Source organism: Martes martes (assembly GCF_963455335.1).
Source record: "Martes martes genome assembly, chromosome: 1".
NCBI lineage: Eukaryota > Metazoa > Chordata > Mammalia > Carnivora > Mustelidae > Martes > Martes martes.
Genome location: NC_137888.1, coordinates 207,511,965 through 207,531,596, shown reverse-complemented (window position 1 = coordinate 207,531,596; position 19,632 = coordinate 207,511,965). Strand labels below are relative to the sequence as shown.

Genomic DNA, 19,632 nt, shown 5'->3' with positions numbered 1-19,632 from the left:
CGCAGGTCCTCAAAATGGCTTTATTCCCCGAAGGCTCCGCGCTGCGGTCCTGGGCCCGGCCCGGGGTGGTCTGACTTAGCCGCTGGGACTCCTGGCTTGCCTACAGGTGGCTGAGGCTACTGTGCCTGGAGCTGCGCAGCGAGCTGGCCTCCCAGGCGCTCCTGGTTAGGCCCAGATCCGCAGGGCTGCCCTTGGTGCCGGCCCTCGGGGGCAGGAGGCGAAGCAGTTGGCGCAGCACCGCCTGGCGCAGCAGGATGTACACCCAGGGGTCCAGGATCTGGTTCCATGAAGCGAGGCGCACGGCCAAAAACAGCGGCCGCTGCAGGGAGCTGGAGCCCCAGCCCCCGACGGCCAGCACCACTAACACCTGCGGGAGAAGCCGGTGTGAGCGGTGGGGCAGGTGGAAGAGAAAGGGGCTGGCCGAGGGTGGGGCTGGGATGGATGGGAGCGTGGCCGGAAGGTAAGGGAGCTGTGAGGGGGAGCAGGGGCTTACAGGGAGGGGAAATGGAAGTCTTCGTAAGAAGGAACTATGGAAAGAGGGGCGAAGAAGGCGTGGCAGAAGCATTGGCCTTCAGTGAGTGGGGGCTCGAGAAAAAAGGAGAGAAGTCCCAGGGATCCCGAAGGGCTGGGGACCGAGGGGAGAAGAGAAGCGGGGTGGGGTGGTGGTGGAAGGTGCTAGGGAATGAAGCGTCCGGGTCTGAGGGGTGGGGCTGGGAGGAAGCTTGCCAGGCTGGGGTGAACTACAAAGACCCCGGGCGGGAGTAAGAAAAGGGGACTGGGTGGAGGGGGTGGGATGTCAGACAGAGAGGCCAAAGGGCGGTCTTTCCTGACAGGTGGGGCCTCGAGGGGTGGGGCCCCGGCTGCGGAAGGGAGAACCCAGGTATCCTAGGAGGGAAAGGGGTGGGAGGGGGCAGGGAGGAGCCTGGCCGGAGGGGCGTGTGCGCCCCTCACCAGCAGCGGGCTCCAGCAGATGCACGACACCACCATGATGCCCACGAGCTGGCCCACCATCTCCACATCGTGAGCGCGGGCTCGGCGCGCTGAGCCACGGCCCGGGGAGCCGCCGGGGACCGAAGCGACGGACGAGGAGGACGAAGCTGAGGCTGAGCGGGGCGCGCGCGCCCCCCGGAGACGGCGGCCATCGGGGCCGCACGCAGGAGGACGGCGTCGAGAGCGGCGGCGCCAGCGGGCGCGCAGCAAGGCCAGGCCGCTGAGCGTGTTGCACACGAGCGCGGCGAGCAGTGCGGCCAGGCCGAGGCCGGCGAAGAGGCTGGCGAGCAGCGCCTGGCGCCACCCGCCCGCCGGGCGCAGGCCGATGAAGCACCACGTGCCGGGGTACTGCAGCTCGTAGCGGCCCACGCGCGCCAGGGGCAGCAGCGCCACCGCCAAAGCCACGGCGGCCAGCGCGGCCAGCGCCAGGCGCGCGCGGGCGGTGGAGACGCGCGCCGCGTGCAGCAGCGGCCGCGTGACGCCCACGCAGCGCTCCACGGCCATGCCGCAGCCCAGCAGGAGCGGGCACAGGCCGAAGAATACCATGCAGCCTCCCAAGAAGTGGCAGGCGCCGCCGGCCGGCGAGCGGCCCGCCGCGTACAGGCGCAGCACCAGCGCCCCGGGGATGACGTGGCCTGCCAGGTCAGTGGCCAGAAGGCTGGCGACGAACAGCAGGAAGGTGGCGGCCGATCGGCGGCGCCGCAGGCGGCCCGCGGCCTGCGCCAGCAGCGCCAGCGCCAGCACGTTGGACACGGCGCCCAGGGTCATGGAGAAGATGGGCAGCGCTGGCGACGCGCCGGCCCGGCCGGAGGGAGGCCCAGCCGACGCGTTGAGAGCCCCGGGCTCCGCACATGTGGTCGCCTCGCCCGCCAGGCTCAGGTTGAGGGGCCCGCAGAGACTCATGTCAGGTGCTGGGGTGGGGGCAGGGGAGAGGAGAAGAGGGCACGGTGAGGCCAGCTAGGAGCACAATGCCCACCATCCGAATGGGACTGGCAGGCAGCCCCACCTCAGACCAACCGGACCCATTTGATGCCACGGCATTCTTCTGTCGACTCTGCCTACCGCCACTGCAGATGACCCTGGCTGCCCTATTCCCCACCCCTTTGTCCTCCTCTGCCTCATCAGCCCATCTCTTGCTTGGGGCCTCATTCTTGTCCTCACCACCTTCTCTGTCCACCTTGGTTCCTGGGTCTTTGGCCTTCGAGTCTGGCCCCACCGCTGGGCGTCACAGATCTAGCTCTGACATCCACCTCATTTTTGTACCACAGTGAATTCCTTGCCCCTGGCTCCATCTGACACCTGCTAACCCATTTCTGATCGCAGGCCCCCACCTGACCTCATTGCCCCATCCCGACCATCACATGTCACCTCTTCTCCAGTCCCATGTTTGATGTTCACAGCACCCCTCTGCCACCATGGGCACATCTCTCCCTGCTTCATTGTTCTTTTCCCCCACATCTCTGTCCCCACCGTCCCTGCCCCTACACTCCCGAGGGTTCTGTTACTGTCTCACCCTGGCTCTGCCCCTGACCACAGCTGCCTCCCCATGGATGCCCTCTGGTTCCCATTCCCGCCAACTCCAGGTCTCTGCCGCAAAGACCTCAAGGCGGACCCAGCACCACCCATCCCTGATAACCTGGAGGTGAGGACTAAAAGGGCAGACCTGCCTGCTGGCCACATGGGAAAGGCGGTTAGACAGACAGTTAAGACTGACAGGGACAGACAGATGGGGCTGGGAATCAAGAACACAGGACAGAGTGACTTAAGTAGCCATGGTCCCATCTTCCAAACCCTCGTCCCCCACCAGAGATCCCCATGCCCCAGGCTTCTTACCCACACAGCTTGGGACTCCAGGTCCCCATCGCCTGCTGCTTGGCCCTGCTGCCTGCTGCACCCGCGCCCGCTGCACTAGAGCTCTCTGGCAGGCCGGGCCGCTCCCTCTCCCTCCCTCCTGGGGCGGCTCCTCAGCTCCCTGCCTCCTCCTGCTGCCCGCTCTGGCCTCCAGGGGCCGCTCCAGCCATCTCGCTCCCACAGCCCCTCCTCCCAACCCCTGGAGTGGCAGAGACCCCTCTGTGCTCCTGGCAGTAGGCAGGGGCCCCTCTGGACCCCAGCTGCCCCATCAGGAAGGGGGCTTCTAGGAAGTTGGCCTGGTTCCCCATGACCCCCTCCCCCTGGCAGGGCGGGAGCAGCCCTCTTCCTCCCCTCCCCCCAGCCGCAGGCCTTTCGCTTGCCTCATTAATAAAGCGGATAAAATCTAAACACTGGAAAATGTGAGCATCGCCCAGGGCGGGTGCACTGGGGCGGCTGCAGGGGGTGCCTCTGCCCCCACAGGAACTGTGAGGTCAGGGGGCTAACCCTGTTTGGGGGCCGCAACACCCTCTTGCCCTGCCAAAGCCTTCATGGATGCTGGGTCGGTGGTGGTGGGCAGTGCCTCACGTGGACCAACTTGGGTCAGGCCCAGCCTGGCCAGGAGACTCGCCCACTATTTACACAGGGGCTTAGAGCTCCAGCCAGGGCCAGCAGCAAGTCATACCCTGGGGGAGGGGGGCAGGGGAGGAGGCTGAAGAGGGGCAGGGGAACCAAGAGGTCCGGTGACCAGGGGACTCTCTCCTGAGACACACAACTGCAGCCTCACATCCTGCCCTGAGAAGGAAGGGCACACACACACACACACACATCTCACACTTAGACACCATCATACCTCTTAACACCCTAAGACTAGATACCGTCAGTCTGTCTCCGGCTCAGCAGCAGCCATGTTCTTCAGAGTTTTGGGATCGGCCATTGTCATACACCTGAATGCACTGTGACCATGTCACCTCCATGACCCCCAGAGGTGCCCCCATTGTTACTTGCTTTAATTTCTCTCAACAACGCTGAAATGCATTCCCCTGAGAAAGTGCTGGGAGATCCAGTCTCAGCACCGAGACCCACACAATCCCTACTCTGAGACAGCCCACCAGCCACACTCCATATCACCCACAGACACCCCTAACAGTACAAGACCAGCACCACGAATACACTCCATACACCATACACATACAGGAGTGCTACCTCCTGGACATCTGGAGATCTAGCTGGTCAACACCTACCCCACGAAGGTGTTAGGTGTTTCCTAACACCCAGAGACACACACCCTCACAGCCTGGGACCCCCCCCCGAGCTGCCCTTACAGGGCCACACTCCACACAGAGAGCTGCAGGTTACACCCACAAACACCTTGGAACATGAAGACAGTCATTACATCCTGTTCCCTCGACGGAGTCAAAAACCACCAAAACTCTGACAGACACAGTCTTACTGTCTAAACACTGAGACACACGGCTACACCCTTTCATGACCTGAGCTGTTTACCTCAGAGACATTGAGAGGGATCCTACCAACAGCTGTCTCCATCCCACCCCGAGAAGGCTGCACACACACCCCCAGCCTAGCCATCCCTCCCAGCTCCCCTCTCCCGGGCAGGCCCATCGCCCTCCTGTTGAAAGGAGGGATGAACATGGGGAGCGGGCTGACCTCAGACATTCCTGCAGGGACCTCTGGTCTGGCTCCCCTTGCTTCAATTCCCGCCCTTCCCTCCAGGTCTGGCCAGGGGCCCACCCCCCTTCCCTGATCCCCACTCAATCCTCAAGGATGAAGTAGGTTGTCAAAACAAGCACGCTGGGTTTATGTCCAGCGCAGACCGTGGCGCGCCATGGACGCCAGCAGACCCCACACATCCAGCGTCCACAGGAACGGGGGCCACATCATGACTGCTCCCCTCGGTCTTGGGTGCAGGGCTCCTCTCCACAGCATTTGCCTTGGCAGGCCTCCATCCCAGGCCCCCAAGCCAAGCTTCTGCACCGCCCTGCAGCCTGGCCCAGGTGTTCCCTATGGCCCTGGGCGATCAGAGCCTTGCACCCACTGTTCACATCAGGCCTGAGGTGGCGGGAGGCTCTGTTCGAGAGGGAGCAAGATTTGAACCTCAGTAGGCCAGAAAGCTCCGGCCTTTGACTGGAAGCCTGGTGGCCTGCAGCCAGAAACCTCATCAGGCGGAACGGGTTGGGGGGGTGGCCCATGCAGGCTCCTAATTCAATTTGGAGCCCGAGGAGGATGGATTTCAGCTGCTACATTCTTTCCCAGCCTTGGCTCACCCCCTTCTCCCACCATGAAACCAAAGCTGAAGCCGCCACACAGGTCCAACAGCAGATAGATTCTTTATGTTCAAGACAGCAAATTCAGATACAAAAGCCCGCTGCCATCCTCCCTCCTGCCCCTTCTGTCTGGGACTGGGCTGAGGGAGACACAGAGGGCAGGGGAGGGAGGGAGGTTCGGGGTTCACAGCAGACTAGTGTTTCCAATGCGGAGGTAACAGACTCCACAGTGAGGGGGCTCCTCTCTGGGTGGGGCACGGGGGGGAGGGCATTATTGCATTTGCTGAGGGGGGGATGCCCCCCTTCTGCATTCCCTGCAGCAGGAAACGAGGGAGGTCACGACCCCCAAACAGGCCCCAGGGAGATGAGAGACCAGTTTGGCAGCTGATGCGGAAAGTGTTGGGGGCGGGGGTGGCCACCCGATCTGGCTGGTCCCTCCCCCCACCCCCTGTGCCTGACCCAGCTGAGGTAGGTGGGGAACATGGCAAGGGGGGACCGGGCACCCCAGCCAGGGTGGGAACTGGGGAGGGGTGGTACCGATTGGAGTGGGGCAGAGGCCCGGGCCCACCTCCACTCTGTGTCATCCTTGGGGTGCGGAGCAAAGGTCCAAGCCAGATGCTGGGGTCCAGGCCATGGTGGCCCTCCCACGGGGGGCTCCCACCAAGCGGAGCCAAGTCACTGAGAGGTCTGGAAGGGGGCCTAGAAGCGGCCGACCTTGGCATCCCCAATGGCACCCCAGACGTCAAAGACGAACTCATCAGGGAAGGCAAAGTCACCGAGCCGTTCGTCCAGGGCCTCAGCTAGCTCATCTGGGTTCCTTTTGTCCTTTCCAAGCTCCACCATGGTGGCCGCTGCACAAGGGTGGGGGGAGGCAGAATGGAAGCACAGATGACAGAGGTCCTCAGGGTAGACCCAGCCCCACATGACCTAGAAGCCCCCTCCCCCAGGCTCGCACCCATCCCCAGATCCAGACGTCTCCACTCACCCAACTCCGTGTCCCTGATGCCCATGTAGCTCTCCAGCAGGTCATCTACCTTCTCAATCGCCTTCTCCTCAAAGGCTGAGGGCTGGCGGGGGGAGGGACAATGACATCACAATAATGTGAATGTATTTATAATTGTACCTATTAAGTGCGGGACGCTCTTTTCACCACTTTACACATACTGACCCACAGCTCATCCTCACCACAACCTGTGACGGTATTACTATCCCCCCTACTTTACAAACAAGGAAACTGAGGCCCACCTGCCCAACAAATGTCCCAGAGCTGGTGTGTGGCAGAGGTGCATTTGAATCTATTGCCCAGAGCCACCTACGGATGCCCGGGGAAGGAGGACTGGGCCCTGGCTAGAATACTCACCACATCTTCAACTGTGGCAGGGCCACGGGATCTGAGCCGGAGGGTCCCTCGGCCAGTGCCCAGCTGGGGGCCAGAGCCTGGGCGGCCACCCCCTGAGCGTACACCGATCATGTCTGTGGAAGGCAGGGAAGGGGTAAGGGTCTGGGAAGCCCAATTCCAGCATACCTTGGGCAGGACCCCCAGCAGCCTGGCCTCTGATACCCCCTTCTACCTTCTCCAAGCTTCTGCAGGCTCTGGGGATTTGAGGTCTGAGGTGACCCCAGGAGGGCAGGACTCCTGACCCAGGCTTGGCATGGAGGGGGGAGCGGGGGGGGGGGGGGGAGGGGGTAAGGACAGGCAGGGGCTGAGAATAGAAAAGGCGGAGGGGAGACAGAAGGGGGCCCTGTTCCCAGGGCCTGAGGGACAGGAAGGGGGTGGGGCCTGGGTCTTGAGCTGTTCTCCCCAAGGCCAAGGGGATACAGCTGCTGGGTCAAAGACCAGCCCTATCTGCCTGGGGAAGTGTTTGAGAGTCCCCCACCCCCACCTCAGGGGCCTCAGGCCCATTCCAGAGAGTTAGTGAAGTCAGACAGAAAAGTGGGGGTGCAGGAACAGGGCAGCCAACCCTGGCTTTTCAGGGCTGGGGGGGTAGCTTGCCAGGGTTGGGGGCGCTTGGCTGGGCTAATGGTTCCGGGAAGCTGGGTGTGGGGGCAACTTCCTCCTTGTTCTCTCCCTCCTCCCAGGCTGGGCGGAGAGCCAGCACCCCCTCCCCAGGGCAAGGCGGAGCTACCCACCCCCCCACTGCAGCTGGCTGGCCTTGGGCGCCACCTGCTGGTGCCTCCCTGCCACTGTGGCCTGAACCCAAGCAAATAGGGCCTCCACGGAGGTCCAGGTAGAAGCCCCCTCACCAAAGGCCTTGCGGGGCTCTGTGAGCTTCAGTGTGAAGGTGCGGCCTCGGGGCAGCTCCTTGAGCAGACGGGCCACCTCGTAGTGCCGGCAGCCCAGCAGACTCTGTCCGTTGATGGCCTCAATCATGTCACCCACACTGATGAGCTGGATATGGTCGATCACGCTTCCCTCCTTAATGCGCTGTGGGGAGAGCAGCTGTCAGCGCCCAGGGCTCCGGCCTCCGCTCTCACGGCCCATCCTCACCCTCAGGACTCCGGGCGCCCCATCCTCCCCAAGCACCTTGATGAAGGCATAGCCGGCCCCGTTGTCAGTGATGGTGAGACCCAGCGCCTCCTCTGACTTGAACACCTCTACCTCCTTGCGCTGCCCCTTGACGTGGGCAAAGATGAAGTCCTCCAGCCCGATCTGGCCCCCCAAGAGCTTGTCCATGTCCACTTTGTGGGTGTTGAGGGTACAGAACATCACCTGCATGGGCGGGAGACACTCAACCCTTACCTCCCTCCCTCACCCTTTGCTAACCACCACCTGAGGGGCAAGGAGGGAGCTGGGAGAGGGCTGTAGGTCCCCACCCCAGTGCCTGACCACCCCAGAGTGCCCCCCCCCCCAGGAAGCAGCTCTGCCAGGGCTGGGATTTCTGTTCTATCAAAAACTCCCTGCAGCTCCCAGGGCACAGAGCCTGGCACACAGTGGGTGCTCAGTAAGGGCTTGTGAACAAATGAAGGGGCACAGGGTACCCACCACACCTACTGGGACCCCTGCACCTACTTCCTGCTCCGTCCTACTGTTGCCCTTCTTGCCTCCCTTCCTTCGGCTCCCAAGTCCTTGGGGTAAGGCCTCCGAATGCATCACAGAGAAATCAACCTCGCATCTGACCTTCAGATCCCATAAGCAAGTGGGGCGCAAGCCTCCTAATGCATGATAGGAATGTCGCATCCAGCCCTGGCCACCCATTTCTGCTGTCCACGGGGCACAGGCCTCTCAGTGCCTTATGGGAACTCAGCACTCAGCCCTAATCTTCAGCTCTCCATAGTTCACTGGAGTGCAGGCATCCTAATGACTGATGGGAACGCGGCATCCAGTGTGGCCACCAGCTCTCACGATCCACTAGGGAGCAGGCCTCAGTGTATGGAACTTCAGCATCTGAGCCGCAGCTCACGAGGAGGAGGCATGCCCAGGTCTCAGCCCACCATCAGGGACCCTGGTGCCCAGCTCCTCAGTGGGTACCTCGGCAGCTGGCAGCCGGAAGGCCTCAGCGATCTTTCCATACAGCTCCTTGACGTTGGTGAAGCCCTCAATGCGGCCCGTGGGACTGCCGTGGGCCAGCTGGGTGTGGAACACGAGGCGGGGCCGCAGGGCTGGGGGAGGGGGGGGCAGGCCCATTTGGGGCCCCCCTGCCCCACCCCCACCCAGGGGCCCTGGCTCCCCCACGCCCAGCCCCCCACGGCCTGGCTCAGCCTCCTCATTTTCCACCAGAGGCGGCGCCTTTTTCCGCCGCCCCAGTCCCAGCGGCATGAGCAGCGAGAAGCGTGAGCTCGCTCAGGAGATCTGCAGGACAGGAAAATGCACTCAGGGCCTGGGCAGTGGCCGCAGGTTGCCTCTCCCACACTGTTAGCCCCCTACTGGCCTAGGAAATATTTAGAGAACAGACTGGCTTTGGTTCAAAACCGGGGCCCAGCACTTACACACCTTGTAGAGAAGTAATACGAGCAGCTAACACCTGCTAAGACCCCAAGCAAACTACGCTGTGACCTTCCTTTATCCTCACCACATCGGGATGTGGGGACAATATTATGTTATGAGGATGCCCATCTAGCAGATGAGAAAATGGAGGCTCGGAGTGGTTACATTCCCCTTTATTTTTCTATTGGCACTGATGGTCACTAGTGCTGCGCACAAAAAAACTGACTCTCCCTTCAAAGCACACAGGCAGGTGACACTTGCTGACCTCTGTGTGACTGGGCGGGCATACGACTATAATTCTGCCCAATGAGTTGTGAGAGGAAGTGACCCATGACATTTCTGGGCTGAAGCATTTGCTCACTGGAGTGAGAGATGCCGGGGGTCTCTATTTCCCGGGCAGGCTGCATCTGATGTGGTAGTGACTCCATCGGCCAGGCCCTGAGTGACTATAATGAATGGATCCTCCTGCTGAGCTATGATGATGTAGCAGGAACAAAAAAAATAAACCTTTGTGGAATTCAGCCATTAAGATTTGGGGGGTTCTTTGTTACTGTTGCAAAACTTGTCCTGACTGATATAGTCTTTTTCTTTCCTTTACCTCCACTCTCCCTGTTTTCTTCCTCCCTCCTTTCAAACAAACATTTTTTGCATACTTACTATACTCCATGCAGCACTGTAGATCTTGCCTTCAGTAAGATAACCAAGGTCCCTGACCAGGGCCACTATGTGCAGTTACACAGGTTGTTCACTGTGCAAAAACACCAGACCAGGGTTGCAAGTGGGATTGAAATTCAGCCTGTGCTCTGCTTGTCAAGCTGATGTGTTTGCCGGGGGAGAAGGGCTGCCTCCTTCCAATTCCCTTCTAGGTGCCATGTATGCTAGCTGGGGCTCTGTCCAGCTGTCCAGAATATATAGTCCAGAGAAGACACACAGTGAGCAAGCACATGTGTGAAAGTCTAATATAATTCCTAATCGTGCTATGAAGACAATAAAACAAGGCAAGTTCTTCTACACCCAAGTTCAAGAAGGGCCTTTCTGAGCAGGTGAAACTGAACCTGAGACCTGAGTCACAGGAAGCAGTATCCACATGAGGATGTGAGCAAGCCGGCTCTGGGCAGAGGGAACGGCCAGTACAAAGGCCCTGAAGTGGGGACGTGCTTGGTGTGTTTGAAGAACAGCTGGAGGCCTGTGTGGCTGGAACAGAGTCCTAAGGGGGACAGCAGGAGGAGGTGAGGGCAGGGAGGGGATGGGGCAGAGCTAGCAGGGCCTCCTGCGCCCAGGGAGGACTTAGGCCTTTGCTCTGAGCAAGGTGGTGGCCACAGGAGGGCTCTGAGCAGACTCTCAGGCTCGCAGAACAGCAGGAGCCCAGTGTAACCAGAGTGTAGCGAGCAATGGGAGACAGAAGAGGGGTTCTACAAGAGGCAACGGGGGGTGGGAGGGGTCGACTCTGCAGGCCTTCCAGACTGGGAAAGAGCTCAGATTTCATTTTTGAGTCACACGTCCAAAGTTACAGAAGCCTGCACTCTCCGGTCTGTCTGACACCCACGCAGCATGGCTCCCTAAGCAACACCATCCACCCTGGGCTTGGGATGTCTGCTCTGCAAGGAGGGACATTCCACCCACCTGGCCAGGCTGTGGTAAGGATCTCCTTATGCCACATTTTTCTGTGTAAAGAGGACTTCCGGCTTCCTTCCTTAAAACCTCTTCCTCCAGGGGGCCATCCTGGATTCAGCTAAGCCCAGTTGGCTGCACCCACTCTCGTACCTCTATTTGTTTGCACCTGCATTCATTCATCTGTTCTCCAACACCTCCTCCAGTCGCCCCTGCTCCAACCCCAGCATCTCTCACCTACACTAGTGCAGTCGCCTCCTCCAAGTCCGCCGGCTTCTGCCCTCACTCTCCACAGTCTGTGTCAACACAGCAGCCAGAATGATCCTGTAAAACATATGTCACATCACACCTGTCCTCTGCTCTGACCATCCCCCCCAACCCAGGGCTCCCACTTCCTTCAAAGTAAAAGCCAACATCCTTCCCTCGACCCACAGACCTCCCCAAATCTGCCCTCCATCACTGCCCTCCCCTCCTCTCCTCCCACTCACCGCCTTGCTTGTACCTCCCAGGCACACAGGCCTTTCCCCTGCTCCTTCGGCATCCCTGGTGCAGCCTAGACTCAGGGCTTTTGCACCTGACTCTGCCCTCTGGCATCTCCCACAACTAATTTCATCCACTGTTCTTGTTCACTGTTTTCTCAAAGGGCAAGGAATTTTGTCTGCCTTTTTCATTCCTATACTCTCAGTGCAGAGAACAGTGCCCGGTGTGTAGCAGGTGCTCAATAAATATTTGCTGAATGAATGGATGGATTAGTGATCCTAATATTCCTTAGCCCACCAGTCCCTGTGCCTGGCTCTGGGGAGGCAGAGGAGCACAGGCTGGAGGCCCTGCCCCGAGGGGGTCTTGTCTTGACAGCAAAAGCGCAAGCCCCACCTCTGTGGTCCTCATCCTTTGCCTCCCAGCACAGTGCTAGGGACAGGGCAGGTGCTCCATCCAGCCACACAGACACAGAATATCTCCCTCACTTTTCACTGTGGTTTTGTTTTCACTCCCTTCATAATCAAGGATGCATAACAACTTTTTTTTTGTAATGGGTGGTGGCAGAGAAGGGCAGAGGGAGAGGGAGGGACTTGAATCTTAAGCAGGCTCCACGACCAGCGCAGAGCCCACTGAAGGGCTTGATCTCGCAACAGAGATCATGACCTGAGCCGACATCAAGAGTCGGATGCTTAACCGACTGAGTCACCCAGGCTCCACATTTAACAACTTTTAAGACATTTATTAACTGCTTGGATGTGTCTTTTTGTGAATTGCCTGTTTAAGTCTTTGCCTATTTTTAAAAATTGCAGTTTGTTTGTTTTTTATTGTAATGCCTGTCTTTCTTTTCTTATTGATTTGTGGAAACTCTTTATATATTTGGGATACTAGTATTTTATTGGTTACTTCATCTGTCTATCCACAACACCCATCACGGTAGGAATTTGCTGAATATTTGACAAAAAACAAATTCTGAATGAATAAACCAATGCTGTCCCCTCAGATTATTTCATCGCACTCAGTGATGCTTAAAAAGATTAAAACAAGGGGTGCCTGGGTGGCTCAGTTGTTAAGCATCTTCCTTCATTCAGCTCAGGTCATGATCTCAGGGTCCTGGGATCGAGCCACACATCTGGCTCCCTGTTCAGCGGCAAGCCTGCTTTTCCCTTTCCCACTCCCCTTGCTTGTGTTCCCTCTCTCGCTGTATCTTCTATCAAATAAATAAAATCTTAAAAAAAAAAAGATTAAAACAAAAAAAATCCCAAACTTCTTATCATCACCTCCTCTGGTTCTCTTCCTGCTGCCCCTCACACATCTCAGCAGGATGCTGTGAACCCGACCTCTCCACTTACTATCGGTGTGACCTTGGGCAAGTGTCTTATCTTCTCTGAGCTACAAGGAAATCATACATGTGCCTGGAACAGTTCCTGGCACATGAGAAGGGTTCCATAAATGGTGATCTTTTTTTTAACTACTATTTCCATCTGTACCACCTTTCGGTCAGTTGACAAGATTCAAACTTCCTCCTTGACCCAGGGCCCCAGCATCCTGATCACCAATTCCCAATCTCATTACTCTGCCTAAGCTTGCTGCCCTGGTTCAGGTGAGTTTCCATATCCTCACCTGCAAGGAGGGAATAATGGCAGTGAGGAAAGTAAGTGATTAATGAATTTGCCTTCCAGGCTAGAAGAGGCAGGGCAGCCTGGGTTCTAATCCCACCCTTGCCACTTACCAGCTGTGTAGCCGTGGGCAAGTCACTTCATGTGATGGGGCCTCAGTTTTCTCATTCAAAAAAACAGCAGAATTCCTGTACAGGAATCCAAAGAGATTATGCAAACAACCTGATTAGCATTTTGCCTGACATTTGATTTAAGGAAACTGTTACTATTATTGTCATTATTACTATGGCCTCCTCCCCTGCCTGGCCCGGCCCAGAAACCTCCCAGTCCACTCCACTCTGCCTGCCGAAGTCTAGGCTAGGCCACCACCTCCAGGCAGCCTCCCTGGCTTGCTTCAGCCTGTTGGAACCGCCCCTGTGGTCCAGACGGCTCAGGCCCATGCACTTAATTACATGTTGCCCTGGCAGAACTCTTGTCTTTCAGTCTTAGGCTGCTATTTCACTTCGTGTCTCTATTTTAAAATGTAAACCAGATCGTGTCACTCCCCAGCTTCAAAACTTACAACAGTTTCCCACCTTACAGAGGAAAAGCTCCAAACTCCTTAATATGAGCCACAGACCCCTGCAGAATTGACACTTTAGCTGCAGCTGGTGGCCCAGCTACACTATTCCAAGCTCCATCTAGTGTCAGAGTCCTTAACGGGGCTGAGCCCCTTGCCTGATCTTCGCATGGCTACCGTCTTTTTGTCCTTAGATCCTGTCTCCAAAGTCACCTCCTCCAAGAGCTCCCCCCCAGATTCCACCATGCCACCCCCTCATATTTTATTCATAGCACCTAGCACTTCTACCATCTGCAGGTACCTTCTTTATTTACTTGTTAACTTGCTTGTTGCCTGTCCCTCTCCCCCCCCCAACTAGAATGGCAGCTCCTACAGAGGAGGGATTTTTGTCTTGTTCGCTATTGCATCCTCTGTACCAAGAACCGTGCCTGGCACATAGCAGGTGCTCAATAAATGTTTGTAGAATGGACAGATGTGCCTGATGTCCTCATTCTGACTACTCTCTGAGCCCTCCTATCCTCAGAACATGCCATGGAGTTGCTAACTGCCACCCCCTCCCCACGTTCCGAGTCTTCCCTTAAACCTGAACATAGGGATAGAGAAAAAGAGTGCCAGCCTGAGCACCAAGCACATTGGCTTGAATCCCAGCACCCCACCGTCTCTTCTCTGGGAAGGGCCTGAAACTTAGTAACTCCACAACTACGCAGAATCACGGTGGGGGCAGCAGGAAGTGGGGAAGGGGGTTCCTGGGAGCTGACATAAGCTGGGGGCAGAGTGCCACCAACACCTAGCCTCCCCTTTCTAATAGGATATTGCTTTGGAGAGGAGGGCGGGAAGCCTCTGATTCAGTCTTGAAAAACCGGCTCCTGGGCGTTTCCGGGGAGAACGCCTACTGCCCAGGCCTCAGCCCAAGCTTCCCAGAGGGGCCCAGCGGGCAAAGCAACCCCAGGCCCCTTGTCTCCTCTGTAGGTGTCACTCTCTTCTGAGGACCTAAGTGTTCGTGTCTTGTCTTTCTAGGACAGGAGAGACAAGGTAGGACTGGTGTCTGGTGACCTCTTAAGGGTAAAGCAAAGACCAGCAGGTGTAGCCCAGAGGTGTGCATGGGTGGGGGGTGGGAACAGCAGCCGGCAAAGGAGCTGGTCAGGAACACCTGAACCATGGAGCCACTGGGCCACCAAGTCATCTAGTCTAGGGGTTGAGACTGCAGTTCTGGACTCTGAAGCACGGGTTCGAGTTCCAGATCTGTCACTCACTAGCTGTGCCACCTTGGGCAAGTCACTCCACCTCTCTGGGTTCGTTGCTTCACCTCTGAAAGAAGTAACAGCACCTCCCATGAGGTGTTTAGACTCAGTGATATGCATGGTAAATACCTGACACGGAAGCGTTCAGTAAATGCTAGCCGGGGTGATGTTTTCATTATTATTATCGGGACCTCGGTCCTCTCCAGGTCCCTCTAGGCCCCTGGAGGATTGGGACGAGGCCAGCTCCAGAGAGGTGCCCCGGCAGGGCTCAGAAATACCGACCCCGCGCCCGTCCCCTCGGGGACAGGGACTGTCCAGAGGACCGCAGGGAGCAGGGTGGGCTGTCGACTCCAACCCAGCGGCGGCAGGCGTTTGACCCTAACCCGTCGGGGAGACAGGCGCCCCTCTGGGAAGGGGCCTCGGGCATCCTGGAGCCCAACCTAGACCTCCAGCCCTGTCCATGGGGCTGGCCCCACCCCGCTCGATCCGCCGAATCCCCGCGGGTCTGCTACCCCGCAGGTTCTTGCTGGGGTCCCCGGAGCCGCTGTGCCGCGCCCCGCCCGCGGGGGCACTCACCTGCGCCGCCGCCGCCACCCTGCGCGCGCCGGGCTCGGCCCTCCGCAAACTCCGGCCCGGGCCTCTCCCGCAGCCGCGGCCAGGGGGGCGGGGTCCGCGCCCGCGCCCGGCCAATCAGAAGCCGCCGCCCGACGCTCGTGGCCAATCCTCGCCGTGCCGCCCTGCCCCGGGTGGGCCCGACGGAAACATTCCAGAGGGATCCCTCCGCCTCGCCCTGCTCTTCCCGCCCCCCCCCCCGGCGCCGCGGCGCAGTGGACCTTCCCACCCCGCCTAAAGCCGCGACAGACTGTACCACCGCAGGACGCGGAGGGGGGACCTGGGCTGGGCCCCTGCCAATCGCGAGGAAGGAAGACCGGCAACCAATGGGAAGCTGGGCCCCCTGGACCACGTGCTGTTGGCTGAGTGTCGGTCTGGGGTGTCCGGGGTGGTAAGGGGCGGGAGGGCTGGTCGTGGGAGTCAGGTGACCGGGGCTAAGTTTCGGGCAGAGGCAAACTCCCCACATCCGGAAAAGCTGACCCTTTAGGAGACCTGGGAGGGGGCCGAGGGCAGCCCCCACTCCAGTGCTCCTCCCGGTCTGCCCCTGCCCCAGCCCGGCCATCCTCGGAGCGGATAAAAAGGATGCATTCATTCTAGGCAGGCGGGCGAGCGGGCGGAGGATCGAGATGAATAGGGAGGGTCCCGAGTGTCCCTGCTTCCTGGGGTGTACAATGGACAAGGACATTCATTCATTCATTCATTCACTTGTCAAATATTTCATGTGCCCCTGCTCCGTGCCAGGCTCTGTCCTATCTCTGCAGATATTTCAACGAGTAAGCTGAATGTGCTTCTGGTAGAGGTAACAGCGCGTGCAAAAGGCCTGGAGGCTGGACAGAGAGATACCGCACATTTTGGGAGAGTGCAATATCCTAGGAGCTAGCAAAACTGTATGAAACGGCTCATGGTAGGGAAGACAAAGGCGAGATGGACTGACTGCTCGGTTGCTGGTTAGACCAGCGAATATTTACTGAGCACATAATATGTCTAGGTTTCAAAGGGTATCCAACGAATCCAAGCCTCTCTCATGCCCTCTCATGAGGCTGTCTCCTCCATCTAACTGCCTCCCGGCCCCTCTCCCCCTGCCTGGGTCTGGAGACAGACACCGAGGAACGTCTCAGTCAGTACATGTGTGAATGAGAGGACAGGTGATCTCACCATCATCAGGTCTGCCTCCTAACTGGGATTTCTCAGGCAGGAGTAGATCCAAGAAACAAAGACACAAACGCACCTCATACAGACCAGGACTCTCAGTTCCCAGGACAGGTGAGATTTCCTTGTTCTACCTCCAAGCCGACCTCTGGCGCAGTTGGTGTTGGACCAGGAGCTTGTTCTGGGAATTTTAGTTCTTGGCGGCCTCTAATGGCTGCGACTCTGCTCAATGTTCATTGAATGACTGGGTCTCTGGGTCCCCAGGGTGAGCTGTTGTGTATCCCAGCCCCATCAGGTCCTACAGACTGGCGGAGTGAAAAGGGGAGAGTGAGGCCTGGGCTTAGCCACTGAGGGCTGCGAGTCTGGCCCCACCCAGCTGGCAAACACTGCCACTGCCGTGGCAACAGCCACAGCTATTGTCCTTCTCTTCCTGTGCTGCTGACCTCTGCCATTCTCACTGAGTGATCAGTTGCTATGGCTGGGCCACTGTCCTCTGTGGGACTGTACCCACTGCCCTGTTTGCGCCTGGCATCTGAGCTGCCCTCTATACACCTGAAGAAAACAGTATGTGGGGCCACGGGGACAGTAGAGTCCTGAGCAAAATCCACTTGAACCCCCCTGTTGGCTGATGAGGAGGTCCCCCAGGGAGGGGTGAGGGGGTTGTCCAAGGGCACAGAGCCGGCCACCTCTTTATCCAGTTTTGTAGCTCAAGAGGCTGGGAGGCCCAGCTGCTGAGTTCAGACTCCAGGGCTGCCTCTGCTCCCTTTGGAAAAAATAATCTGGAATGCCAGCTAATACATTACAGAAGGAGGGGCGCCTGGGTGGCTCAGTGGGTTAAGCCTCTGCCTTCGGCTCAGGTCATGGTCTCAGGGTCCTGGGATCAAGTCCCACATCGGACTCTCCGCTAAGTGGGGAGCCTGCTTCCCACCCCCTTCTCTGCCTGCTTGTGATCTGTCAAGTAAATAAATAAAATCTTAAAAAAAATACAGAAGGAAAGATTGAGTTAGAAAATCCCCATTTTGCAGCCAGGAGAGAAATAATTAATTCAGGCGAGGCTCCTCAGTGGAGGAAGTACGTATTCACACAGTCTCAAAGGACCAGGCTCCAAATTGCTCGTTAATTACAGTGGGGGAAGGATACTTTGGAAAAAGCACCAGGGAGAAACCTGGCAGTCACCACTTTCACCAAGTGATCAAAACTATTATATCCAGTGATGGGACAGGCCAACCTCACATGCCCCTTGCTGTGACAACATCACCTACAAAGTACCTAGTCCTGCTCAAAGTGTTTAACCTGGATCTACTCATGAGGACACAACCAGATACTTCCCGATTAAGGGAGTTTCAGCCAACAAATAAACAAACAACCCCAAACCAAAAAACAAAACCCAAAAATGCCTGGAGTGTTCAAATAGATGTATATCAGGAAAGGAAAAATCAATCCATTAATTGAATGAATGAATGGAACGCTGGGTAACAGTTCTAGTTTGAAGGAGATAGAGGTGACAACCCAAATCAGTGTATGATCCTTGATTGGATCCTTGATAAAAATTAAAAAAAAAACCAGCTATGAAAGATATTCTTGGGCTACTCGAGAATATTTGAATGTGGAGTGGATATTAGATAATACATCCATATTAAATTTCCTGAATGTAAGCATTGCTCTATGGTTAGATAAGAGAATGTTCTTATTTTGGGGAGAAACACACTGAATTATTTAGTGGTAAATTTGTGATAGCGGTAACTGCCAAATGGCTCACAAAAATATATATGTATATATTCTATATACAATATCATAATATGGTATACATTAATGTTAATATAGAGGAGGGATGCAGAGAGGGACTGGGGAGAGAGAGTGCATACAGGTGAGCACAATTGTGGCAAGGTAATAACAATTGCCACCGAATCCAGGAGAGTAGCGTATGGATTTTCATTTTACCATTTTTGTGCATTTTCTATATCTTTGAAAATTTCAAAATAAAGATTAGGGGAAAATACCCCCAATTCCCTCCCATCTCTGGTACAGCACTGCAGGAGGCTCAACATGCCCCCTTTTGAGCGTTTTCTTGAAAATGTGCAATTTTTCAAAGATTTTGTGTATTTATTTGACACAGAGAGAGAGAGAGAGAGAGCACAAGCAGAGGGAGCAGTAGGCAGAGGGAGAGGGAGAAGCAGGCTCCCTGCTGAGCAAGGAACCTGACAACAAGGGAACTCCATCCCAGAACCCTGGGATCATGACACTAGCTGAAGGCAGATGCTTAACTGACTGAGCCACCCAGGTGCCCCTGAAAATGTGCATTGTTTTATGTGGGTGTTTTATTATACTTGGGCTTCCTACTTTTGTTTTCCAGTTAGCACTGTATCGCTTGCTTGCTTGCTTGTTTGCCTGTTTTGCTGTAGGCCTTAAAGATCCATCCATGTTGCCAATCTCTTAAATCTGTTTTCTTCTCATTTCTACTTGGTCCTCCATGGATATATCCCTCACATCTCACTACTGTGTCCCCTGGGAATGGACACCAGGCAGCCTCCAGCTCCCCACACTGCTGCCTTGGACATGTCCCCTTACTGACCTGGTGGGAATCCCCCTAGGAGAGAAACCTGGATGCAGAGATGCTGGGTCACAGGGCACAATCAATTGCTATGTGACCTCTTGGGCTTGCTGTCCCCAGTCACATCTTCTGTCAGTGCAGAAGTTAGCTGTTAGCTTTTTCCATCTTCTAATTTTTGCCACTTGGACTCACTGTCAAGTGCCAACAGCATTGCTATCTTTCCCATTTTTCTGATTTCTGGTCACTTTGAGCCTCTCCTTATTTACTCAGTGGCCTTCAGTTTCTCCTCTTTTGTAAATTGCCTGTTCATACTCTTAGCCCTGTTTGCACTTGGGTTGCTATCTTTTACTTGTTGATTTGCATGTGCTCCTCATGGAGGCAAGACCTGCACTGTCCAGTCTGTTCCGTCTCCGTGAAATCTCCACATGTGGTTATGAGCATTTGAAATATGTCTAATACAGACTGAGATGTGCCAGGGATGCCTAGGTGGCTCAGTGGGTTAAGCATTTGCCTTCAGCTCAGGTCATGATACCAGGGTCCTGGGGTGAAGTCCCACATGGGACTACTTGCTCAGTGGGGAGCCTACTTCTCCCTCTGCCTGCCATGCCCCCTGCTTGTGCTCTCTCTCACTTTTTAGCTAATAAATAAATAAAACCTTAAGGAAAAAAACCAACAAATTGAGATATGCTGGCAGTGGAAAATACACACCAGATTTCTAAGACACAGTACATAGAAGAGCAGTTGTAAAATATCATATCTCATTAA

The 19,632-nt window shown here is 56.5% G+C and overlaps 2 protein-coding genes across 2 annotated transcripts; both read right to left on the bottom strand.

Moving 5' to 3' along the window:
• Positions 1–100: 100 nt before the first annotated feature.
• PTGER1 (prostaglandin E receptor 1) lies at positions 101–1,893 on the bottom strand (the record flags this gene model as incomplete). The annotated part of the gene is made up of 2 exons (XM_080804042.1): positions 101–367; positions 952–1,893. The coding sequence occupies 2 exons, from the start codon at positions 1,891–1,893 to the stop codon at positions 101–103; spliced, it is 1,209 nt and encodes a 402-aa protein (XP_080660168.1).
• A 3,269-nt stretch (positions 1,894–5,162) lies between these two features.
• GIPC1 (GIPC PDZ domain containing family member 1) lies at positions 5,163–15,186 on the bottom strand. The gene is made up of 9 exons (XM_080804113.1): positions 15,132–15,186; positions 12,869–12,943; positions 10,897–10,983; positions 8,593–8,913; positions 7,648–7,833; positions 7,368–7,548; positions 6,484–6,596; positions 6,109–6,190; positions 5,163–5,974 (listed from the first exon to the last, which is right to left on the bottom strand). Exons 4-9 carry the CDS (start codon positions 8,878–8,880, stop codon positions 5,823–5,825), a joined length of 1,002 nt encoding a protein of 333 aa, XP_080660239.1. The 5' UTR covers positions 8,881–8,913; positions 10,897–10,983; positions 12,869–12,943; positions 15,132–15,186; the 3' UTR covers positions 5,163–5,822.
• Between the last annotated feature and the right edge of the window lie 4,446 nt (positions 15,187–19,632).